General features: G+C 42.1%; 1 protein-coding gene across 3 annotated transcripts in view; it reads right to left on the bottom strand.

Moving 5' to 3' along the window:
* Slc9a9 (solute carrier family 9 member A9) overlaps positions 1–24,902 on the bottom strand; it is a 555,668-nt gene that overhangs the window by 113,548 nt on the left and 417,218 nt on the right. For all 3 annotated transcript variants that reach the window (XR_005976519.1, XM_041677479.1, XM_041677480.1), the window contains exon 13: positions 1,857–1,908. Coding sequence is in view for 2 of the 3 variants with exons in the window: in XM_041677479.1 (XP_041533413.1) it covers positions 1,857–1,908 (52 nt within the window). In the remaining variant the exon portion in view is untranslated. The remainder of the gene's footprint in view (positions 1–1,856; positions 1,909–24,902) is intronic.

Below are 24,902 nucleotides of genomic sequence, written 5' to 3' on the forward strand. Positions count from 1 at the left end.
TTTTGGTCTTATTTGTTTTGAGCCAGAAGCTCTCGTTGAACCTAGAGCTCACTGTTTTAGCTCGGCTAGTGGGCCAAAGAACCCCAGAACTGGCCTGTTCCCACCTCTATCCAGCCCTGGGATTACAGCTGTGCACTCCCATGCCCAGCTTCTCTATGGGTGCTAGGGATCTGAACCCAGGGCCTTGTGCTTATGCAGCAAGCACTTCACCCTCCGAGTCATCGCTGCAACCCTCAGTTTGTTATTTCCGCGACAGCCCGCTGAAGTAAACATCATTATCATTCACTTTGTACAGTCCAGGAAGCTGAAACTCCAAGATGTGAAAGCTTTTCTAAGACCCAAATGTCACCTAATGTTCTCTTTCTATGGAGCACAATCCTATTTCTGAAACAACTAAAAAATCCCTTTCATTATGGTAATATCTCCAGGTAAGAGTCATTGCTGAATTAACAATGTTGAAATTTATTTTAAAGTGTTGTATGAATAAGCTAAAATATGTATAAATTTTAAAAAGGAGTTAGGCTAGTAGGGATTTTTTTTACCAATAATTATATGTGATTATAAAAATTTTAGGCCATTAGAGGAAGACAAAGAATTTTCTTTGATGAATTTTCTTATTCTGTCTTGTGAAGAAAAAGTTACATGAAAAGGATAGAATTTAGATAAAGGTTTTGCTTGAAGGTCGGAGACTAGATTATTTGACCTCTGGTAGATGAAAATGCTTTTGAAAACTCAGCCACAGCCAGACCTTCCTCACTGCTCATTACAGCGCCCATGATGACTTTGATTCCGCCTCTCAGGTCATCACGCTGGCCCTCATCCCACTACTCCAGGCAGCCATGCCGAGCTCTAGCCCATGCTGAGGTTGTTTCCGGGGCAATGGTCTGTGAAAAGAGCACCATACGGCCCTGGGACACACATGCCAGCCGAGTTCAAAATACACAGGAGTCATGTTTATCATGAACTTCATGCTTCAGCCTTCTCTGCAGAACAGGGGCTCTTCTTCCCAGGGAAGTGGCCACCTGCCCAGGAATGGCAACCAGCTGTGCTACACTAATGTTAGGAGAGGGGACCCACGAAATCAAAGCAGGGACTGTCCTCAAATCCAAACATGATCAAAACACAGTTTACCAAGCAAAGCCATATATTTATCACATGATCCTGATCATGTCTGCAGACTTGTAATTGTAGCAAATGTGGGAAATCCCTTCACATAGTTCTTCTGTTCTAAGGTGCGGGATCAAGCTAGAAATCGCTAAGGCAATATCACTGTTAGGTTTTTCTCAACCACAAGCCCCTCCGCCGGGGCAAATAATCACCAACTGACAGATCCTACCTTGATGGTGGATTCAAAGCTAGGGTTTGGAGAATAATTTTCTTCTACTCAAGGGATTAGCACATTGTTCTGAGTAATTTTCTCCAAGGCGTTTTGGGTCTTTGTAGAGAATGGTTGTTCAGTTAGGTCAGTAATGGATCACCTCAATTGTTTCTCTGTCTCTTGCCTCTTTCAGTATTTCTGAACACCCAGATCTGATGAATGAGAAGCCACTCGGGAGGAACAGGTTCATCTGTTGTGTGCTGAAGAAGCATTGAGTGAGTTAGCTGAGCTCTGAGGAGCTAGCTGCTGGGCATGATGTGAACCAGGAGGCCTGTGTTCAGGATTCCTGACGTCACAAGCGGCTGTAGTGAATTGGTTCTGAGCATTCATAGGTGAAACATAACCAACACCCTGAAGTCCTATGCACGACTAGCAGAGGCAGCTCCTTTTAGAAATAGCTACCCTGGCTATGTGCTCCAGAAGCATGCACCAGTCTATGGACCAGACAGTGTTTTGTATACTGACTTATCCAACTTACCTGTTGTGAGGAGGGCTCTTCCTTCAGACTGTCATCCGTGTCCACACCAACTCTGTTCAGAAACAAAAATACCAAGAGAACAGAAGCATAAGTGCCCGCTGCTCAGGAGATGAGATCTGGACTGTCAATCAAATCATCAGCTGACCTAAACACACCGATGTGAACAAAGGTTTGTCAGAAAACCACGCGGCCTCCTCAGAAGCAAAACCCACAATCAGCTGATCATGGTGAGACCCTCCACACTTGGCCTCGGCACAGATGAAGAAAGTGGACACCAACAGCAATTCACTGCTACTGACTTTCCAGTTGGGAGTCAGGCCCTGAAAACGTGGGATAGGAGGCCCCATAAGAAAGACAGGATTTGAGGAGCAAACTCTCCCATAATCATGGTCCCTAGCCTGGAACAGGGTTCTCTAATGCAGAGAAAATCAAGTTTTGTCTAGAGTCATGTGGGCAGTCCACAGAGAGGGTCTAGGTTCTGGGGCCTAAAACTTACACAGCTTGGCCAGGGGGATATTCTTTAATGAAATTAAACACAACTACGGAATGTTCTAAAGAGAGTCTTTAGAAAAGGAGAAATCACAAAATTTTTGTGAAGCTAGTAAATGCAACTAATATATAACAATAGCAACAATAGAAAATCCTATAATGTTTTAATTAAGCACATACCACTAAAATCCCCTTTTCCTCTGTAAAATTTGTTTGCTTGCTTTGATGTTTCCTTTATCTGATAATGATCTTATATTAGTGAGGATGGAAAGAAAAGGGACCCTTCCCCAGCTATACCAAAATTCTTGATAGCCAGGAGGAACTAAGGCATGCTTCCTTTCCCAGACTGGCTTGCTCCTTGCAGCACTGTTATGCTAATCCGCCAAATGCAAGATTCCTGATAAATTTCACTTCACGCAATTTCCATAAATAACGCGCAATGTACCGATCGCTACGCGTGCCTCTTTACTGAATACATTGCGAAATTTCCATTTTGACAGGCATCCACGAGAACTGAGTTTTCATTTTCTAGAATTGCTTCTGGCTCTGTGTATCTCATACCTTGTTTTCCCTCCCCTCCCCCAGTACCCGCAGGCCTTGACTGCTAGGCGCCAAAGGCTCTGTTCACATTTAATACAGTCTTTATGCTCAGTTTCTGTCCGCTGTTCCTACCCCAGGTCGACCAGCCGTGACCTGCGCACACAGAAGACTTGTACACACAGAAGCCACTGTGGCTAGGAGAGAGAGCCCACTATCTCAGGGGCTCCTGGGTTGGGTTCCCCAAATGCCAAAGCCTTCTGATCTGAGAAGAATGAGGGCAAGTGGGGAGCCATAGTAGCAGCAGCAGCAGACAGAAACAGCAAGCAGTTCAGTCTGTGTTTAAAACATTCTCCTTTCCCAAATCTTACAGAAACACAGACCCTGGGAACACAGTGCCGGGGTTCTTCCCAGGGTCCTGGAAGAGCCAGAGCAAGCAAGGGGCTCTGCTGATTGCATTTCCTCTCCCATAGAGTGAGCCCCTTGGGTTGGGGGTGGGCTGCGAGTGTGGGAGGAAGTGCTTATGTCAGGCTCCCGCAGAGCCCCTGTGAAGGCTGCCTGCCTTTAGCAGACTTTTAGTCTTTGCTTCAGCCCCTACCTCTCTCAAATACCTCCCCAGTCATCCTCCAGGCTTCTGGCTGGGAGTGATGGCAGAGGTAGAAATCCTCCCCAGAGCAGGGAGCTGGTCAAAGGACCACAGGCACAGTGAAGACGAGGAGGCCTGCTTAAAATAGCCAGTGCCTACAAACCAGAAGCCCCTGGGCACTGGGAGCCCCTCTGCTTGAGCAACCAAAAGGAACAGCTCTTTATTGTCTCAATCTGTGGCACTCAGGCTGGTGGATAGGGCTCCGAGCGGACTAACATTTGATTTTCCCCAGCAGAGCAGGCAAAGGTGTTTTAACAATTTCATTTATGGAGAAAGGGGTGGGGGTAAGAGGAAGGGTGGAAAAGGTAAGAGGGAGAAAGGGAGGACAGAAGAAAGGAAGTGGGGGAGGGCTGAGAGAGTAGAAGGTAATCGAGACACCCTCCCCTCAAGTCCAGTTCAGGCAGTGACCACGGGGCGTGACCACAGGAGTTCCTGGTGTGGAGGTCCCAGCTGCCCTTTTCCCTGGGACTTGGATGCCGTGATGGATTGGTGGAGCTGAGCCTTTCTACTCATGCAGGGAGTTCCTCTGAGGCCTCATTTCAACAGCATCAGTCCAGCCCCAGCACCCCCCTCCCTACTCCCCTTCTCCCCTTTGCCCCACCTCCAACCCCGTCCTACTGCTGCCCCCCCCCCCCCGGGTGGGCTGCGAATTGGACTGAAATCCCCGAGCATCGATTGGTGTGCCACTTTGGGGGACCTTTTTTTCTAGTGCTTTGCTTCAAACACTGGAGAGAAGAGAATTGAAATTTCCTAAGAAACCCAGCTCTTAAAGAGGCAGGACTGAGGTTTCTCACCAAAATTTCAGCATTTGTCCCCAGCAGCAATCAAAGCAGATACTTCTAATCCCCATTATTCAGGCAGCCAGATGGAACTGAGGAAGGACGGCAGGTGATTAAGGGCTCTCTGGCTTCCTGTGGGCACCGCCCTCAGAGACACCACCCCTCCCCACCTCAGCCCATTTCCCTGCTGGAGGAGATCTGTTTCTGGCCAGGCTGCTGCGGGTCTTGGCCTAAAGCAGGGTGGGATCTGAAGTGCTGGGGGGAGGGGGGCAGCTTGGGTGAACACCAGGGGAGCAAACAGAAATGGCCCCACATGTATTTAGTTTGGAAGGTTTAAGGAAAATAAAATTTAGAAAAAAAATATGGTAGTCAAATGCCATGAAGGGACAACATGAGAAACACCGTTCACTTGAGACGTCGGATTAAAAAAAAATCTTGCTAAAATATGTTGCTTGGCTTGGCTTCCTGCCTTCTTAAACACGGGGTCCTAGGGTGTTCTCGACTTAACTGGGGGGGGGGCTCAGCATCACCTTTGGTCCCATAAAACCTAATGCTTGCTACTTTAAAATGATTTCTGAGAGGTGTGTGAACCTCTTTATGACCACATTAAATGTTCCCTGAATACTATTATTTTTTTAATCTGCCAATTAGACTCCCTTGGTTTCCTGGCTGCAACACTAACGTGTTAGCGTATTTTCTCTGTGTCATGTCGCCCACCACGGCACCACTTTTTATTTCGTGGGACTAGTGGCCTGATGATTAAATTGGACACATGTTTAGTTTTACTTTTATTATATACTAACACATTTCAAACACTGTCGAAGGGTTTACGGAAACAGTTCTTACCTCAGCTCATACGCCCTCCGTTTTACCCCCCCCATATTTCCTCTAAGGGTGGTTTTCTGTGTTTTTCTTGATCGCTGGATGTAATAGTGGCTATTGATGTGCATGGCACACTCACACAGCATCCCCAGGGCTATGCAAACGTTCCGGCTATGTCTGTATCACCCGCTCTTCTATTCAAGGCAGCAAACCAGAATGTGAAAGAGACATACTTTCGGGATAGCCTTGCTTCCACTCACTTTTATGCATTAAAGATCACCTGTACCCTGTGGGTTTGGGAGCGATTGTAGAAACAAGACATGATGTCACCCCGGCTTGTGATGTTACCTGTGTATGCAGCAGCTCCCCAAGTGAGACCAAGGGTGAATGAGACGAAGTCCAACCTGCTCAAGTGGAGCTAGAGACTCCTCTCCCATTGTCAGGTTTCCCCTCTGCCATTCTGACCTAGTGCCTCACGTCTGTTTGTTAACCGGACTTCATTCCTAGGCCAGTACCTAACCCTGTCTCTGAGTTCTGTGTTCTGCTTCACCCAAGCCTTTCTCACGACCTGACTTCTTTTCTCCAGTCTCCAGGGTGTTGTCTGGGCCACACTGGCTGCCACTGGGCATCTGGGACGTCCTGTCTTCTTTCTTGAGCTTTCAAACATTGTTGTTCTTTTCCTGTCATTTTTATGGCTCCCCTGCCCTGAGGCCTTCATAGGTTTCAGATCTCCTCTCCTAAAAATTTCACCCTCCTTGGGAAGAACTCCTCCAACTGTAGTTCCTCTGAGCATCCGAGATCACCTTGCTTTGTATATGGTGACCCTGGCTTACCCCCTGTTTGTCTGTGTGGCTACACCGAGGTCGCTTGCAGGGCAAGCTTGTGTTCTATAGTGTTTGCCAGCTCTCACTGGAGCCCACTCCAGGGCTACTTACTCTTCAGCTGCTGAAGTATCAATGAAACTCAGTTCTTAAGAGGAATGGTCTGAAGCCAGACTGCCCAGGCTGGGAAGCGTGGATCTTCCTCTCAACCTGTACGGCCTGGACCATGCACAGGGTGGCTATTCAGTTTCTTCTCTAGTACAAAGGGAGCGATACTACAATACGACTTCACGGAGTCAACCAAGGACATAGAAAGCTCTTAATGCTATCAGCTACTGTTGCTCTTAGTTTTTATTAGTATCAGTAGCTTCTGTCAGCAGCCCCAGAGTTCAGACTTGCTATGTTTGTTGCTTACCAGTGTCTCTAGACAAACCTTTAGGTTCTGCATTGAGGTATCCCACAATTAGAGCAACAGCCACATGACAGTGCACAGTGGGACACCAGGGTATCAATTCTATCCACGTTTATATATGTATGTATATGTATGTGTGCATAACTCATGGATGGAGTTGGAGAAAAGGAGGATAGTTAAAGAGGAAAGGGAAGGAAAAAGGAAGAGCCAATCAGGAAGAAAACAAAGGAAGGTGAAATGGAAAAACTAGGGGAATGACTACATCATAAAGAAAAGATGCAGGAGGCAGGTAAAGAGCCAGGGCACAGGTAGCCTTCCAAAAAGGAGGCCAAGAATGGATGTGCACACATCACAGAAGGTCAAGGCTTTATCTGAAAATAGACAAAGAGCCGGTAAAGGATTAAAAAATCAACTAGAAAGTATGGTTAAAATTTTATATGACATTTTGCATTCTTGATGTGCCTTTTAATTTGAAGCAAGTGGAGTGCTGCCTCTGTGGTATTCAAATGGAAATGAAAGTGAGTTCTGCACATATTCCCAGCTGTGCCCTCCAACATCTCACTCTGGGTTCCTCATTTACAGAGAGCATCCAGCTCCATTTTCAGAGCAAAATGCATCTCTTGTGGACCATAATGCAGCCTCCATTCTTGGGTGGATTTTATTAGACATAATAAAAAATCTCTGGATGCTCCCATACCCAACCGTAGCCAAATGAATGCTTCAAAGTTGGGTTTTTCTTAGCAGGAAAGCAATGGACATGACTAACAAAAGGTTCACTTTTCCCATTAAAACTAACAATTCCTTGCTGATCCTTATCACTCAGCAGTTCTGGAGAGTCAGTGAAATAGTACTAGGCCTTAGTTTCATTATGTGGCTTCCAATGGTCCTAGGAAGGCTTTTGATTCTTTTGAGCCTCCAGCGGATGGGCTGCATAGTGAAGGAGAAGAACCCATTTCCTCTAAGAACGGCATTTGATGGCACAGCGTGAAAAAGGACTTTTTCAGTAAGAGAAGAGTGACTTGATCCTGAACACATAAATACAGCTTGACAGGGGAGCAGTGCGAAAGACACCTGCTAATGCTCGGGGACTCCATGGGGATTATCGTATGCCAGTGTACCCCACTGCTCCTCCCCACATCCTTTGATTAAATGTTATTATTGTATGTACGATCAAAATTAATCCAGTCTAATGACTAAAATACTGTAACCTCTTTCAGAGAAACAAGAAAGTAAACCAAATATAAGTGGAAGAAGGTGCCGTGACCCTTTTCCCTTTTTAATTTCAGTATGACACAATAGCAGACTTTGGACCATGGGTCTCAAGTCTGACCTCTCTCATTTACTCCACTGGCATCTTTGAAAGTTTTCAAGTTTCACCTATTAGTATGGGGTGCATGTATGTGTGGGAGAGTGTACCACTGTAGTGGCAAGTGGCGGGCTGCTTCCCGCCACTGGGCTAGCTTTACCCAAAATAATTACAGAGAAACTGTATTTTTTTAAACACTGCTTGGCCCATTAGCTCTAGCCTCTTACTGGCTAATTTTCACATCTTGATTAACCCATTTTTAATAATCTGTGTAGCACCACGAGGTGCTGGCTTACCAGGAAAGATCTTAACCTGCATCTGTCTCCGGTGGGAGAATCATGGAGACTGCCTGACTCAGCTTTTTTCTCCCAGAATTCTGTTCTGTTTTCTGCCTACCTAATTTTCTGTCCTATCAAAGGGCCAAGGCAGTTTCTTTATTAACCAATAGACAGATGAACCTCCTCCATCAGTACCACAACATGTAGAGGTCAGAGGACAACTTTGGGGAGCTCTTCTCTCTTTCCAACTTAGCATGGATTTTCAGAATCAAATCCAGGCCAACAGGCTAGTGTGGCAAGTGCCTTCACTCATAAAGCCACCTCCCTGGTCCCTCCAACATTTGTGTAACTTCTTTAAACCTTAATTTTCTCAACTGCAAATGGCAATAAGCATGGGTCCATTTTACAGGTCATTATACGTATTCTAGATTGCTTTCTGTTGCTGTGATAAATAAACACCATGGCCGAAAGCAGCCTGGGGAGGAAAGGGTTTATGTGGATTACACTTTCCAGATTACAGTCCCTCACCGAGGACAGCTGAAAGTAAGAACTCAAAGCAGGAACTTGGGGCAGAAACCATGGAGGAAGTCTGCTTGCTGGCTTGTTCTCTTCAGTTCATGCTCAGTCTGCTTTCTTCTACAACCCAGAATCACCTACCTAGAGTTGGCACTGTCCATAGTGGGCCCACCCTTCCGGCATAATCAAGACAATTCCCAAAACACACGGTCATAGGCCAGTTTGATCGCGGTGTTTCTTCAATTGGGGCTCCCTCATTCCATTTGACTTTTGGTTGTGTCAAGTTCACAATAAAAACTAAGTAGTTCAACAAGGAAGAAATCAGATATATATATATATATATATATATATATATATATATATATATATAAAGTATACAAAACATTGGCTGCCATCCAAGAAATAGCCATAGAATATTAGTTAATGTCATTCTTATTAGGGAGTAATTGATATACTTTAAATCAAGGTTAAAACCAAGGGTGAATTTTCTATAAATGATCGATGCTAAGATACAAAGGACATTAACAGGACTTCTGCCATCCACACAGAACTACAGTGTGGAGTAAGGATCATCACACAGGGCAATGGGAACACACCAGTAAAGAACCTGACAGAGGGGCTGCAGGAGAGCTAAGTGTGCTTCCTAGAGGAGCTGGGTGCTGAAAACTGAGAATGAGCTTGATGGCAAAAGAAGAGGAGCCTGAGGGAGGGGACTTCTGAGCACAAGCACAGCAGTATAAAGAAGGCGGGAATGTGGTGAATAGCTTGATTGCAGGCAGGGTTGCTTCTTTGACACTACAAAGTGTCTGGAGGCTGAATTCTAAAGACTCTCGAGTGCTATGCTTAGGATGGACTATTAGAAAGATCCCCGGAGTTATGTGTTATGAGTCTAGCAAGACTCCTGGAAGTGCAGGTCATTTACTGAACAGCATCAGTGGTTTAGCCGAGAATTCATTAGGATGTAATTTAGGACACAGTTGAAGAGGCGATCTATCTCAGAGGTGTGGCTATGCACGGTGGGATGCTGAAGGGGCTCATGACAGGCTCACGTGGAGATGTCTCTGAATTTCTACTTAGGACACATGAAAGGGTTTCTTCCCTCTGATATTAAAGAGGGGGGTGTATAGGTCAGACTCTCCCCAAATGACGTCCAATTGGGAAGTGAAATTGAAACTCAGGGTCATAAGGTCAGAGCGCTTCTGCCGCAATGGAACATGGCAAATCTCCAGATTACCAACTCGGGAGAAATGAACTCTTCACCTCCAGCTTTCTGCTCTTTGTCTGAAAGAGATGTTCGGACCGTTAAGTAAAGCACAAGGAATAAAGAGCTCATGGCTTCTTCAAACACAAGACCGTAGACTGGAAATGCTCACTGTGTGGCAAGTTCAGTATTTGAAGACAGTTTGGCCATCTAACTTAAGGACTGTGAGAGTCTGTAAGGAAAGAGGCTCAGAAGATTGGTGGTTAGGCAACCTTGGAGGTGAGCAAACATTTTATGGGAAGACATACAATGAACATGAAACATTCACTACACAGATCAGGGCCATGTTACAACCACATGTCAGTGTGGCTTGAATTCAGGAAAAGCAATAGTTCCCATACACTGTGAAGCAAAAGATGATGGATCGTAACAGCAATGTTGCTTCAGTGAGGGCCTCGGTCAGTCACTGGGAAGATGGCAGGACACTTCTACTCATCGTTTCGGAGCACGAGTGTGGACTCTGTGATGGCTCTCCTTCTGCATGTGGGGCATGAGGAAATATGCAAATGAAGTTGAAGATGCAGGAGGTTCCACAGTGTGCCATGAAAGATGTGCAGTGACTGTGGTCCTCTCCCCCAGAGTGCACAAGCCTGAGGATGCTTCTTAGAGCAGAACTGCCTTCTTGGCATGGACCCATCTATAGAAACCCTTTGTTCTAGGTTACACTTCCCAAATCTTTGGACCTGACCTGTTATCAAACTGAACATGACCGGACCAAGGGATTATTCTGGCATTCCTGCCTTGCTGTCCTGAGCTGCCCACACGAATCTGCTTCTTCCAGAAGATTCTGGAATGGATTCCATAAAACACTGTCAAGATGAGCAGGCGAAGGGAGTCTGGTCTGTTAGACTCTGCTGCTAGAGTTTACTGGAGATGCTCCAGGGCCATTATCAAGAGGCATGCATCATTTTCACCACAATCCTGAAGACTACCTCATCGGAGGGCTTCTTTGCCTGACTCCAGACAAGGAGCTGGTATTCGGTTGCTTTCTCAGCAATGCTAGAGATACCAATGGCGTCTGTCCCTGGTGGTTTTGTGAGTATGACCTACATGGGGCCCAGCAAAGGCCTACTGAAGAAGTGCCTGGAAGCCGGAGTTGTCTGTCATTGTACCCATGCATTCTGGTTTGAAATCTCTGACCGAACAGTTGTGGGTCACCCATCTCACCTGGCCCTAAAGCAGATTTTCTTTGCCACTTCTGATGCCACTGGAGGTTTGTGGACAATAGAGCTTGGGGGTATGAGGACTGAGAAAAGGAGGTGTGTTCTGCCTGCACAGCTGCACCATGTGTCAAGGGTTTAACCCCATCTGTCATTTTGGGAATACCGTTGAGAGATGTATGAGATGCTAAAAATATTATGGCCTCTGAAAATTACGCTTCCGTAAACAAGCGCATGCCGCAGACAGAAATACATCCCGTGCTTCACATTGAGCAAAACTTCCTTTAAGTTCCGGGTATTTAGTTCTTCCAAGAGGTAAGCTAATTTCAAACAACAGCGAAGATCCGATAGAAACTGGATTAAGAATGATTATGCAGACTAATTTATTTTGACCTAAGCCACAAGTGCACTGACACCCTTTGGTGGGAAGACAGATGCTGAAGCTTAGCCAGGCAGCTGGCCTTTCTTTCCTAAGGCTTCTCTGTGGGTGCCCTGCCTGAGCAATTAGGGATTTATCAGAGCCAAATGCACATCCCCAGAAAAACCATGCTTTCAAGTGGATTAGCTTGTTTAAAGTCTAGTGTGTTACCAGGTGGGGTGTCTTCTCAAAGTCAGGCTGAACATGTTATATGGGAAAAGACATTTTACTGCTGAATATAAAGTAGTCAAAGGAGCATGCTCTTTATGTGTTGGTATGAAATAGAAAGTGGTTGAAAATAAATCCTAGACTATTGGGCATTTGGGGGGTGGGGAAAGTGGAAGTCCTAATACCTGGAGACTATGTGGCTGTCTCACAGTTAAGCAAAGAAATAGATGGCAATTCGGGAGGACATCTTTCCCTCCCCCCGAGCCACGCCTCACTGCAGTGAACAGCAGAGAGAACTGTGGCCGAGTCCTGGCTCTCCAGCAGGACCATGTTTGGGGCACAGCGTGGGTCTGGAGAGAACTGAGAGTATCTTTGTGATACTGCTCTTGGGTGTTTTCCAGCTGCCCTGGAAGCCAGGGAAGGAGCTAGAATGGCTACATACTCTTCCAGTACAAGGACCGTAGCTGTATGAAAATCGCCTGCAGAAATCGGGGGGACTTTGACAAAGGGGTCATAAAGGTGAAACAAGTACTTAGAGGATATAAAGGTCCTCTTAGCACAATCTAAGAAAAAGCTGCTCCAATTAAAGCTAATGACAACCAGGAGTTATTTTTGTCCAATAATGCCTTAGAAAGAATCCTTAGAGGTAAGCAACAATGCTTCCAAGATTGATGGATGTTTAAGTACAATAAACACATAAAAGGTAAAATCATCCCATACAGAAGGTAAAATTCTTGTGATCTGTTTGATACACTCCATCCCAAATCAGATTTCCTATTTGTGGGTTAGGTTTTGAGAAAGTGCTATCTCCAACAAATCATAACCCTTTCTCAGAGCTAATGCCTTGCCTTCCTTAACAGGGAATGAGGTTTTCTGTGGCTCTTGGGAAATTAGGCTTAAAAGGCAAGGGCTGGGCAGAGGTAATTCTTGGGCTTGTAGGCACACAGGTAAAAGTGATTGAGTCAGAAGAACGTGAAAACAAAATCTCAAGGGAACTACAGTTATTGGTAGATGCTCCCACAGAGCACTGGAGCAGAGGATAAAACATGAAGTCAGAGACACAATACTACCTAACATGAAAAATCTCAAATAGGTGATATTCATGCATTATATGCAGTATATGAATCTGGGGAAGAAAACACGAAGTTATTGTAACACCATGTATTTTAGTCATTAAAAACAAAAAAGGGAAGGGCTTGTAAGTAATTACTTTAAGTTCGTCATTACAACACATTTGCAGCTGGGCTCTATGGTAATTTCGTGCCAGTATGTCTATAGTTACTGGTCACCCATCACCAGCATTCTGCAGATGCTGCAACGTTATGAACCATGTGGGCCTAAAACAAAAAATAGCCAAAGAAGATTGTTTCACCAACACTAATAAATCATTGAAATTGAAATTAAAATGGCTTTGGGATGAATAATAGCTGCCGAGACCAGTATTTAAGTCCATAATTAGAAGTAGATTGTGATCTATAATCTCAGCAAGTAAAAACTTATTTTCCTTTGAGCCGCTTAACACTTTATAAGACCACATGGTGTTATTAATAATTAACACTCAGATTTATGACATATATATACATACACATTCATAACACACACATTCTTTAAATGAAAAAGGTTTTTCTGTAGCCCTAGAAAAATTAAGTCATAAAAAGTTTTAATATATAACCTTACTTCTTGTTAAAACTGAATAAATCTCTTGATTTTACAAAGGAAATTGACAGGAAGAGATAATGGATAAGTTAGGAAGCTGTTACTGCCATGACTCATCAAAAGACAAGAAAATAATTTCCATCTCTTGCTGAGTATGATTAAAGTAAATCACTAGGGAAAAAAAGTAAATTGACAGAAAAACAATATTTTCCTCTGGTTTAAACCAACTGCTGTTAAGCATGGCATCGTGTGTGTACTCACTGGTCTGACTTTGCTAAAGGGAAATTAAATGCTCAAAAGCAAGACATTGAGGAACACATGCTCAGTGCTAGCGTAACATTGAAAAATGCACTTTGATATTAGAATTAATGGATTAAAATAAGGAAAGTGAATCAAGAACTGATGAGAAGGCTATTAGGGAGCTGTGTTAGAACAGACAAAGAAAGGAAAAGATGAGAGAGGAGGAAGGTGCTGTATCACAGGCTTGCACATTATCACCATGACCACAGAAAACGCACAGCGTGGGGACAGCATCAGCATCAATTTGGCAGGAAATGAAATAATGAGAGTTAAGTGGATGCTCATGGATAATGCATCATTCAGGCTTTCTCAGCCGGTGACTCTAGAAGATCATGGTGACAGCTTAAACAACTGGTGCATGCGAACTGAGTTTTAACTCACATACTCTACATCCTGAGGGTAAATACCTATGTGTTGGGAGCTGTGCAGCCTAGTCTTGGATCAGCACACAACTACCTGTCCAGTGGGTTTCCTCAGGAAAAGACATTCGTGGAAATGGACTCTCACTTGGCAAGGACCAGTAGTCCACGGGACAGTGTAAGAATTTGCAAAATTCGTGCAGCTTGCAGGCCCTTTTCTCTCTCATTATATTGGTGATTCTTTGGGCGGTTTTAATTTTACTTTGTCAGTCACACATGCAACAGCTGTAATTTTCCCTGGAGATTCTGTTCCTTTTCAAATATGTTCCCCAAAGATTCAACAGGGGGCTAACGCTTCTCAGATCTCTTATCTGGAATTACCAACTACAACTCCCAAACCTGGGAACTTTTCTGACTCAATGAGATAGTTATCTACATATGAGAAAACAACACTTGGAACATTAACTATGTCTCACAGTTCTAGAGAGGAGAACAGGGCATGCATATACAGACTAGGGAGAAAGCCTCAGGGGTACACATAGTGCCCACTATTGAGAGTAAATGCCCCGGACACCAAACACAGAATCATGCTTTGGTATGCTCCAGGAGGAGAAAATTTAAAACAAAATGTGGGATGGATAGAGCCAGGTTTGTCATACATAGGAGCGTCTATTGGTAGAAGTATAGAGGAATGGGAAAGAGCGCCTTATCAGAGTCTGTCTTCTACAGAGAGATTAAGACGTGGGACCCTCTTGTAGAAAAAGGAACTGAATAAAAGCATAACTGTATACAGACATGAAAGAATTGTCTGGGTTTGAATATTGTTGTCTTTAAAGCATTGTGCTCATGTCTATTACTTTTTAACTTTATAACCACAAGTAGCTGCCAGCTGTCGTAAGTGTTGCAAGAGCAGGATGCATCTGGTTCGATATTTAGTCAAGTCTGCAAAAATGCTGAGCTCTATGTCTAGAATAAGGTTGTGTAAGGGGCGGGAAGATATATTTGGGGAAGTATAAAGGGGGAACAATGGGGGCTTTCATAATGATCATGATGTATTCCTTAAATTGCAATGTATTTCTTAAGGTCAAAAATAGAAGCCAATAATAAAGCTGTTCATGTAACTCTGGTAAGAAAAAACTCTGTTTAAGTAGAAATAAAGATGGCCTGAGCTATTCGGGGCCACTTGAGTGCAATCCACTTGGTGGTCAGAATCTTTGCTTGCGTCGGTGCCCCTTCCTTGTCTCAGGACCTGAACCCGAGCTGAGGCTGGACCCTGGCACCCATGAGAGCGAGACAATTTCTTCCTTCTTCCATGTATCCATTCATAGAACATTGGTGGGAAATAGATTGAGATCACTGTTGTTTTGCTAACTATTTTGGGAAATATGAATTTTTTAGTGTATCTTTAAAGTAATTATGCTGGTTTGCACTAAACCTAAGATGACATCAATCACAAGGCATGCTGTTACTTTATGTACTTCCAAGAAAAAAATGACTGCAGCTTGTATTTGGTACTCCATTCATTGTATGACAAACGTTTGCTTCAGAAATGTCAAATGTGAACATGTAAGTTTAGAATCAGTGACCTATACTTATAACATATTCCAAATTCAGGGGTTACCAGCAATGCTTGCTTGTAAACATACTAGCCCTGTTTATTTCATGTATGATTACTATACTTACAGGTTATTGAGGGGGAAAGTCAAAAGAGATAACTTTATCAAACTATTCAGTGTATGATCCAGGTTGAGGTAATTCATTTCCTTTCTTAATTCCTATTGGAAGTAATCCCCAAGTCACTCAGTAAGTAAGCCAGGCGCATACTGAGGTGAGTGAGAAGTCCCTGGGGTCACGCAGGTGCTGAGTGAGCATCTGCACACCCCTGAGAAGGATATCTCTGTGTGCATCCCTGGGATCCCGCTGTCTTACTCTGTCATGACCTTGGGTGAAATAACCTTACTCCCATTTTCACACATCCACTATTGGGCCCTCGGGAACTCTTTTGACTTTTCCCATCTTTCTTCTTTGCACCTATTCTTGCTCCTTAGACTTTAGAGCCTGTCAGATGTGGACAGCATCAATTGAGTTCTCTTACCCTCTGACTTTAGATTGGTCTGGCCAATAGCAAGCACTGACTCTTAGGACCCTGGAAAGGGAGAGGAAGTAAAGATTTGGTGTTTATGCAAGGCCCACTTCTTGCTGGGTCACCAGGGTTGTCACCAAACCTCACTCAAGTAGATCAAAAGAGACAATAAAGATCAGGTAGATATTAATGAATGGAAATGAAAAGAAAAAAAGCAACACAAAAATCAATAAGATAAAAGGTTGATGCTTTGAAAAGATAAACAAGAGTGGTAAACTTTTAGCCAAATGGCCAAAAGAGAGAGGGAGAAAGAGAAGACAGTCAGATTAATAAAATTAGAAATGAAAGAGGAGACACGGCCGCAGATACCTGTGCAATATAGAGGGTCATTCAAATACACATCGAAAATTTATGTTGCAACACAATGAAAAATTTAAAACTGAGTCAATTTCCAGACACACATGACCCACCAAACTTAAACCTAGAGGATAGAAACAACTTAAAGGGAATACAGCAAGCAATCAAAGAAGCAGTGGAAATCTCCCAACGAAAAATACTGTCTATAACCAAACGGATACACTGCTGAATTCTACCAGTCCTTCAAATAAACATTAACTCCACTGCTTCTGAAATTATTCCATGAATTAGAAAGGGGAGGAATGCTATCCATCTCATTTTACAAAGCCATTAGGACCCTGATGCCAAACCAGAAAAACAGTTTTAAAAAATGAAAAGTATGAGTCAATCCCATGATGAACAGCATTACAAAAATTTTAAATAAAGTATTTGAAAATTGATTTCAAGATTACCTTTAAAAGGGGACTGGAGAGATGGCTCAGCTGTTATGAGCACTGACTGCTCTTCCACAGGATCCACATTCAATACTTAGTACCCACTTGGTTGCTTACAACTGTCTGTAACTCTGTCCTAGGGGATCCGTCTTTCTCTTTTGGCCTCTGTCATATGAGGCACACATGTGGTGCACAGATATTTGCATGCAAAATACATATATATTTAAATAAAAAAATACGAAGTTCATTCATTATTACTAAATTGGCTTACTTTCAGGGATACAAGAATGCTTCAACATATGCAGATCAATAAATATACCACATAAATATATGGACAGAAATTACATGGTCACCTCAATAGTTGTAATAAAGTTGTTTTCTTTGGTGACATGTGACATCTCATTCCTGAAGAAACCAGGAAGGCAGCCTGAGGAGCTTACTTAATGCTCTTGCAGAAGGCCTGGATTGAGTTTTTAGCACCACATGGAGGCTCACAGTCATCCATAACTCCAGTTGCAGGTCGTCTAACATTCTCTTCTGATTGCTATAGACACTAGGCACCCATGTGGTACATACACATATAATGCAGGCAAAATATTCATACAGCTGTTGTGGAATATTCCTTTACACTGTGTGAAGATATATCATTGTGATTGGTTTAATAAAGAGCTGCATGGCCAATAGCTAGGCAGGAAAAGGTTAGGCCAGACTTCTGGGGACAGAGAAAGGTAGAGTTGCCACCCAGAAGCAGAGGAAGCAGGGCATGCAGGAGGTGAGGTCAAAGCCACAAGCCATGTCGCAGCACGTAGATTAACAGAATTCGGTTAATTTAAGTTCTAAGAGCTAGTTAGAAACAAAGCCTAAGCTAAGGACAAGTTTTCACAATTAATAAGAAGTCTCCACGTGGTTATTGGGGAACTGAGAGGCGGGACAGAGATTTAGATTATTTATTTTATGTGTATGTCTTTGTTACATACACATAAAATATATAATCTAATTTTTTTTTTTACAAAAAAGTAAGAAGAATATACCTTACCACAGTAAAGGCTATGTAACCCAATCCAACAACAACAATAAACTAAATGAGGCAAAGCAGAAAAGTATGTTCTCTAAATTCGGAAATGAGATGAAGATGTTTGCTCTCCGCTCTTTCTCAACACAGTCCTTGAAGTCTTAGCTAGAGCAATGAGACAAGACTATGAGAAAAAGGATAAAAGTGGGATGGAAAAAGGTTAGTTATCCCATTTTGAGTCAATACGAGCCCATACACAGGACACACTGAAGACTGGACCAAAAACCTCTTTGATATGAGTAACCCTTTCAGCAAAACAACAGGACACACAATCGTTAGGGCTTTCCTGTCTAACAAAAACAAACATGCCGAGAAAAAAATCAGGAAAACACCCACGCTCAAGATAAACAAAAGACGTAGGGAAGAATCTAACGAAGGGAGTGACAGACTTCTACAATAACACTCTCAGTGTTATAACAGTGGAGGGAACTGAAGAGGACACTGGAGGGCTGAAGAGACGTCTCAGAGTGTAAAGAAAGGCACTTTTTGCTTAGGCTGACCACCCAAACTCTATTTTTCAGGACTAGAACTCACATAAAAGTGAAGGAGAAGAACCAACTCCACAGAGCCATCCTCTGGCTTCCACACACAGAAATAATAAACAAACATAGAAAGACTTCATATACTCAGGGGTTGGCAGAAACAACATGAAGAAAATGGCTGTATTGCTGAAAGCAATCTACACATTCAATGCAATGCAGTGACATTCCTCCCAGAACTAGATATGCATAGGGAAGTCCAATGACACTGCATAACCAAGGCACTCCTGAACAAAAGGAGCAATGTTGGAGGCCTCACAAGGCTGGGTCCATGCTGTGTTATCGTCACAGTCACAGAAGCAGCATGGTACTGGCATAAAAACAGACACGCAAATCAGTGAAATCGAATAGAGGACTAAGATTCAAACCCACACAGCTACAACCATCTAGTTTTAATAAAGGTTTCCAAACATACAGAGGAGAAAACATAGACGGTTTAACAAATGGGGTTGGGGAAACTGGACAGCCACACGCAGATGAATGAAGCTGGATTCCCATAGTTTGCCCTGTACTGAAAAATTTAAAATCATCAAAGGCCTTAATGTAAGACTAGAAACTCTGAAACGGCTGGAGGAAAACATTTACATAGGCATAAGAAAGGGCTTTCTACAAAGGACACCAATAGCCCAGGAAGCAATCGTAAACACTGGCAAGTGGGCTTACATGAAACTAAATGGCTTCTGTATAGCAAAGGAAGTGAGTGATGGAGCATTCTACACAATGGAAGTCCTTCTTTGCTAGCTACATAACCAACAGAGAATTAACATTTAGAATATATAAAGAACACAAAAACTAAATAGTAAAAAAGGTCAAACAGCCCAGTCAATACATGGACTAACTCATGGATAGTCCTCCAAATATGTACATACGGTCAATAAATACAGGGAAAGAAAGTTCAGTATCCTTTGGCATCAGAAAAACAGAAAATAAACAACACAGAGATCCCATATCAGTCCCGTAAGAATGGCTGTCATTTAAACAAACAACAAATAGAAATGGGGCCCATGAGAAGGCTTAGTGAGGGTCCCAGTCTGCTCCCTATTGCTGCGATAAAACGCTGACTCAGCCCAAATTGGGGTGGGAAGGGTTTGTTTAGTTTACAGGTTACAATTCATACTTGAGGGATCCAAGGCAGGAGCTGAAGCAGGAACTAAGGCAGGAGCTAAAGCACAGATCACAGAAGAACACTGCTCACTGGCTTGATTCTGGACTCACATTCTTATATAGACAATCCAGGCCGATCAGGGATGGTACTCAGTCTACAGTGGACTGGGCCCTCCTGCATAAATTATCAGCCTAGAAAGTGTCTGATAGACATGACCATAGGTTGATCAGATCAAGGCAATTCTGCACCTGAGGTTTCCTCTTCCCAGGTGTATAAAGTTGACAAGCAAGATTAGCCACTCATGGTGATAGGAGAGAATGGACTCCTGAAATGCCCCACATGAGTACATTGGCAAGGTCATGCCTGTACTCCCTCACACATCACACACACACACACTAATAATACTTAGAAAAACTATTTATTAAAATTTTAATAAAAGAAACAAAAACAAATGCTTTTGAGGACATGGAGGAGGGTAGGAATGTAATGTAGTCTAGTCATTTTGGAAAACATAATGATTTCCCCCCAAACAACAAAAAAGTATAACCATCACAGGACCTAGCTATTACCACTTTTTGGTAAAGGGCATCTAAATTAATACACACCATGGATACTTGCACATTCATACTTTTTATTTTTAGCACTATTCACAATAGCTAAGCTATAGAATCAGCCTTTGTGCCTACCAATATATAAAGATGATGTGATATAAATACACAATGAAGCTTTGTTTCATCATACATAAGAATGAAATGTTGCTTCTTGGAAAACAGATGCAACTGGAAATTATATGAAACAAAATAAGACAGATTCAGAAAGACAAACATTCCATATTTCCTCTCGGTTTTGAATGCCAGGTTTTCCACAGATGCATGAGCACACATGCTACATGTATGAATTATATGAAAACTGAAGTGCAAATTTCTAAGGAAAGGAACTAGACTGTAAGGAGGGGCAGATGGGAGGGCATGGGAATGAATACAGTCACATTACATGATAAATTTGAATAAAAATGCCTTCATAAAGCCATCAATGTGTATAGCGAAGTACGCTATTATATTTTTTATAATACTCTGAAATTTCATCATACCTTAAGATCAGTCTCTAGAGATGAAACCATTATGTTATCATTTCACCAGCTAAATGTCTTCCTCTCTAGGAGAGGGTCTGCCAAGCTCCTCACGGTGGATATTTTTTTTTTTACAAGATTTGGTCAATTGATGTTTTTATAAGCTTAGTTTTATCTTAAGTTATAATTTCTATGAAGTCATGAGTTGATATACTAGCTATATTTTTACTCCCTCTTTCTCAGTGTCCATTATAGTTAATTTTAGTTTCATTTCCTTTCAGTAGTTCTATTTGCAATTTTTAATACTCTATGACTTAAAATTTCATCCTATTAATCTTCCAGAACAAAGAAAAATTTCACTTGTTAAAAACCAATGTTGTTTTTGCCTTATAATTATCACATAAGTCTACTGAATTCTTTTTGAAAGGTAAGATATACAATAAAATCTGAGTGATCTTTCTTAAACCTTAAAAAAAACTTTTCATCATTCTGGGGATTATTATATTATTATCTATTATTTTCATTTTTATCTTAATAATTTTATAAAAAGACCAAATTATTACAAAAACCACAAAGGCAAGCTACAATAGCGAAGTGAGTCATCATTATTTTACCATTCTTTGGTTTTATTTTTATGTTGCCAATTTTATTTTATCACCTGTCAGAAGGCACAAAGGAGACAGGAAATACTCTCTTTACAGTCTGTGTTTAGTTTCCTTTGAACACAATTGAAAATTCAGAATTTTTCATTCCTCACTCATTATGGCAAAAAGAATACAATTTACAAAGTCAGAGAGTTCAGCATTATTAGATAAAATTGGGAAGGCAGATGCAAAGAGTCAGCAGGCATCTCCACTGCAAGGCTGGTGGTCGAACTGACTGTGTAGGATTCACATTTTAGGTCATTCCTCTGCAGATAATGACCTCCTAGATGGATTTTAAACTTGAGAATCCACAGTGAACAATGCCATTCTAAAGCAGAACTGAAATGTGGCCTTCTTTTAGTCATTCTGCAAGAATAATTTTATCATATAATAAATACTATAAAGTAAGAATTTGGACCATCCCATCCTTATAAAAGGCTACATCCACTATCTCTTCCCTTTTTTTAATGCTGTTTTTGAGTCAAAATGATTTAGTGTGATTTGTAAATGGGTAAATGTTGAATCAGGTAAGTACGCTGAAATGATAAAGATTATGGGAAGAAAAATAATTGAATGGACTCAGTAATTATTGATTATGCATCTAAAATTGAAAATGGTTTGTACTCTGGATCTAATAAGAGAGCCTATTTCTTTCACTTTAAGTTACAAGTTATCTAAAATTCCAGAAACTTTAAAGTTTTCATCCTAATGATAAAAGTATGTGAAGAATAGTCAAAAGTAAGGAACATCTATAATCTCTTAATTGATATATTTCAAATCTAGAATAAGTATTTTCAAAATTAAAGTATCCCAGCTTCACGCATGATACCAATAAAGCAGTTGACTAATCTCTGGGATATTCCCCATTTTAGATCTACAGAATTCAAAGTACATTCGATGTTTTTCAAAAGCTGATCTTCACTTCTGAACATTATTCACAAAAATTCTCTTAAAATATAAAAATAACGATGCACTGGAACTAAATGGTGATTTTTTTGTTATATTTATGTTAAAAATAATATATACCTATAACTCAGCACATCTGAAAACACTCTCAAGCACAGAGTGTTACCCTGTAGACAGGTGTACTGAACAACACACTCTAGAGTTCACTGTGTTACCCTGTAGAACAGGTGTACTGAACACACTCTAGAGTTCACTGTGTTACCCTGTAGACAGGTGTACTGAACACACTCTAGAGTTCACTGTGTTACCCTGTAGACAGATCTATGGTGAATGTCTTGGGTGGCTTTGGAACCAGGGTCACTTCCATTTGAATTTTGGTCCAATGCCTTTTAGTTGTGTGACAGTGACAGAAGCCTTGGCTTTCAGGAATCCCACTTTCTGTGTCTATAAAGGAGAGAAATAGAACTTATAGAGGCTAGTAACAGATTGCCTCGTGTGCCCTGAAGCAGCTACAGCTACAGCAACGGTGACCAGAAGCAACAGCGCTCAGGGAGTTTGCTTCTTCCCTTCCCCTCAGCAGTGGTGCTGTTTGGGTGACACATAACCAGACTGATTAGTGGACCAGTAGACCCGGCTCCAGACATTCACCAACAGAGGACAGGAGTCATGCGCATGAGTGTGTGGATGTGGAAGGCATGCAATTAAGTACAGCAAATCTTAGAGGAAAGATCATGGATGGTACTGATACATGGACGGAAAGAAAGAGTGCCTGGTTAGATACTAGCTTTGATTATGTTTTGTGTGTGTGTTGTTTAGTTTTGAGATAGGGACTCACTTTGTGGCTTGGGCTGAACTGGAACTCCAAGATGGCCTTGAACTCGAAGGGGTCATCTGAATCTAGCCTTCCTAGTGCCAGGATTATTATATACATAAGCTATGAGGCCTGGTTGATAGACTTTTCTCAACAATGAGTACAAACTGACAAAGATTAGACATCAACTGCTATTTGGGGTGTTTGGTGCTTTAGATATCTGTTGAAAATTTGGGCTTTTTTGAAAGACACACGTTATCTGATTAATTCTTGGTTTTTCTCTTTTGACAACTTCATTGCCTAAAGAAAACTGAAAGCCACAATAGGGAATGCTTTTCTGCTCTCAATGCTGAGCAAAAATATAGAGCGGCAATGACAAAGAAGGAATGGCTACCTTAGGGGACATTCACCTTACCTTGGACTTTATTAATGCGGAAAGGAAGTAGTAAACTCACACAGGTACACCTTCTGGATTGGAGAAAGGCATACTTTATAACAGTCAGGGAAAACACAGCAAAACTATCCGGTGGGCATAAGGCCTCTCTGCACCTCTCTTGGAGAAGAATTAGGCAATATGTAGAAGTCATATAGTGACATAAAAAAAAATCTAGCACTGGGAATGCTTTGATGAAATGTTCTAACTTAAGTTTAAAATAAAGCCCAAGTTACAAGTATCAACACGCTTACTGTAGATTACTACCTGCTGTCTCCAGCCAAGCAGAAATGACTGAGCTTGCTCTGTCTTCCCTTGGTGAGGTCAGAATCCTCTTTTCTAGAGTGATTTCTGTACTTCTCTGGAACTAGGCCATAAATTTAAGTATTTCCTTTCCAGTCATCCTCTGTCAATGTTCATTGCTATTTGTAATAACCTTTTTTGAGCAAGACACATTTGCCTATTATTCTTATTGTGGTTATATATACTTTCTCACAAAATATTATTGATACTAAAGAAATAGGAAGAGATAATCTTTATCACTGTCAAAAATTCTATAACCTACGTGATTTATTTTACAGAGGCCTAGAGACTTGGGGTGCAGGATCAAGGTGGTAACAGGGTATTGGGGGAGGCCTACTCTTTGATCCCAGAAGGGACCTTAGTGCTGCCTCCCCCAGAGAAGACAGATGTTGTGGCCTCATGTGAAAGAAGGACAAAAGGATCAGTTTGCTCTCCAAAGCCTTGTTTGTAAATAAATGACAGATCCACCCAGGAAGTTGAAGTTTTCATGACTTCATCACCTAAAAGCCCCATCATTCCAGTACTGAATTGGGATTCAATTCAGTACTGGAATGATGGAAAGTTTCAATGTAAAATTGAGAGGGGACACAAACACACAAAAGCATGGCTAATATGTTCTAGATGTGGGAAAATACCAAGTTTTTAAAAAAGGGTTTCATAAGTATTGATCCAAACAACATAACCCCACAAGTGTTGAACTCCTGGGTAGACAGAACACCAGACACCAAAAATGTGTGCTACAGGAAGGAAGCATAAGATATGAGTCAAAGAATCATGCGTTTAGGTCACTCTTGTGCCACATGACCACTGGTAATACTCTTGTATGTCTTTCCTGCAAGCCAAGTACAACTGCCTCTTCTAGGCACTCAAGGAACCTAAAGGGCAACTCCCCCCCCCCCGCCCTTGCTCTCACTCTCTCCCCTCTCCCCCCATAGCCCTGGTTGTCCTGGATCTCACAGAGATCCGCCTGCCACTGCCTTCCAAGTACTGGGATTAAAGGTATGTGCCACCACATCAGGCTACCTCTTCATTTTTCACTAGAGCCCATGGCTTTCTTCTATATTCAAGAATGATAAATTGAGACGAGAAAATAGTCATTATGTTCAGAGAGTGTTATTCTGGATACTGCTCAAAATTTTTCCATTGAAAAATGATGGTTGGAACAGGCAAGGCGTTTTCTAATTTAAGATCAAGGCCAACAGAAGGAGAAGGCTTCTTGAACTGTCACATGTAACTATCACAAGAGGCTCTTGTTAAAATAAATATTTTGAATCAGTAGGTATATTAGTCAGTTTGGGATGCCAAAAAATACCATTGTAGCATGAATAATAACACCTAGAGACTGATACTGGGGTTCAACCT

This window comes from Microtus oregoni, unplaced genomic scaffold, assembly GCF_018167655.1.
Source record: "Microtus oregoni isolate MIOR12 unplaced genomic scaffold, Mior012 000028F_ref0000031, whole genome shotgun sequence".
NCBI classification, from domain to species: domain Eukaryota; kingdom Metazoa; phylum Chordata; class Mammalia; order Rodentia; family Cricetidae; genus Microtus; species Microtus oregoni.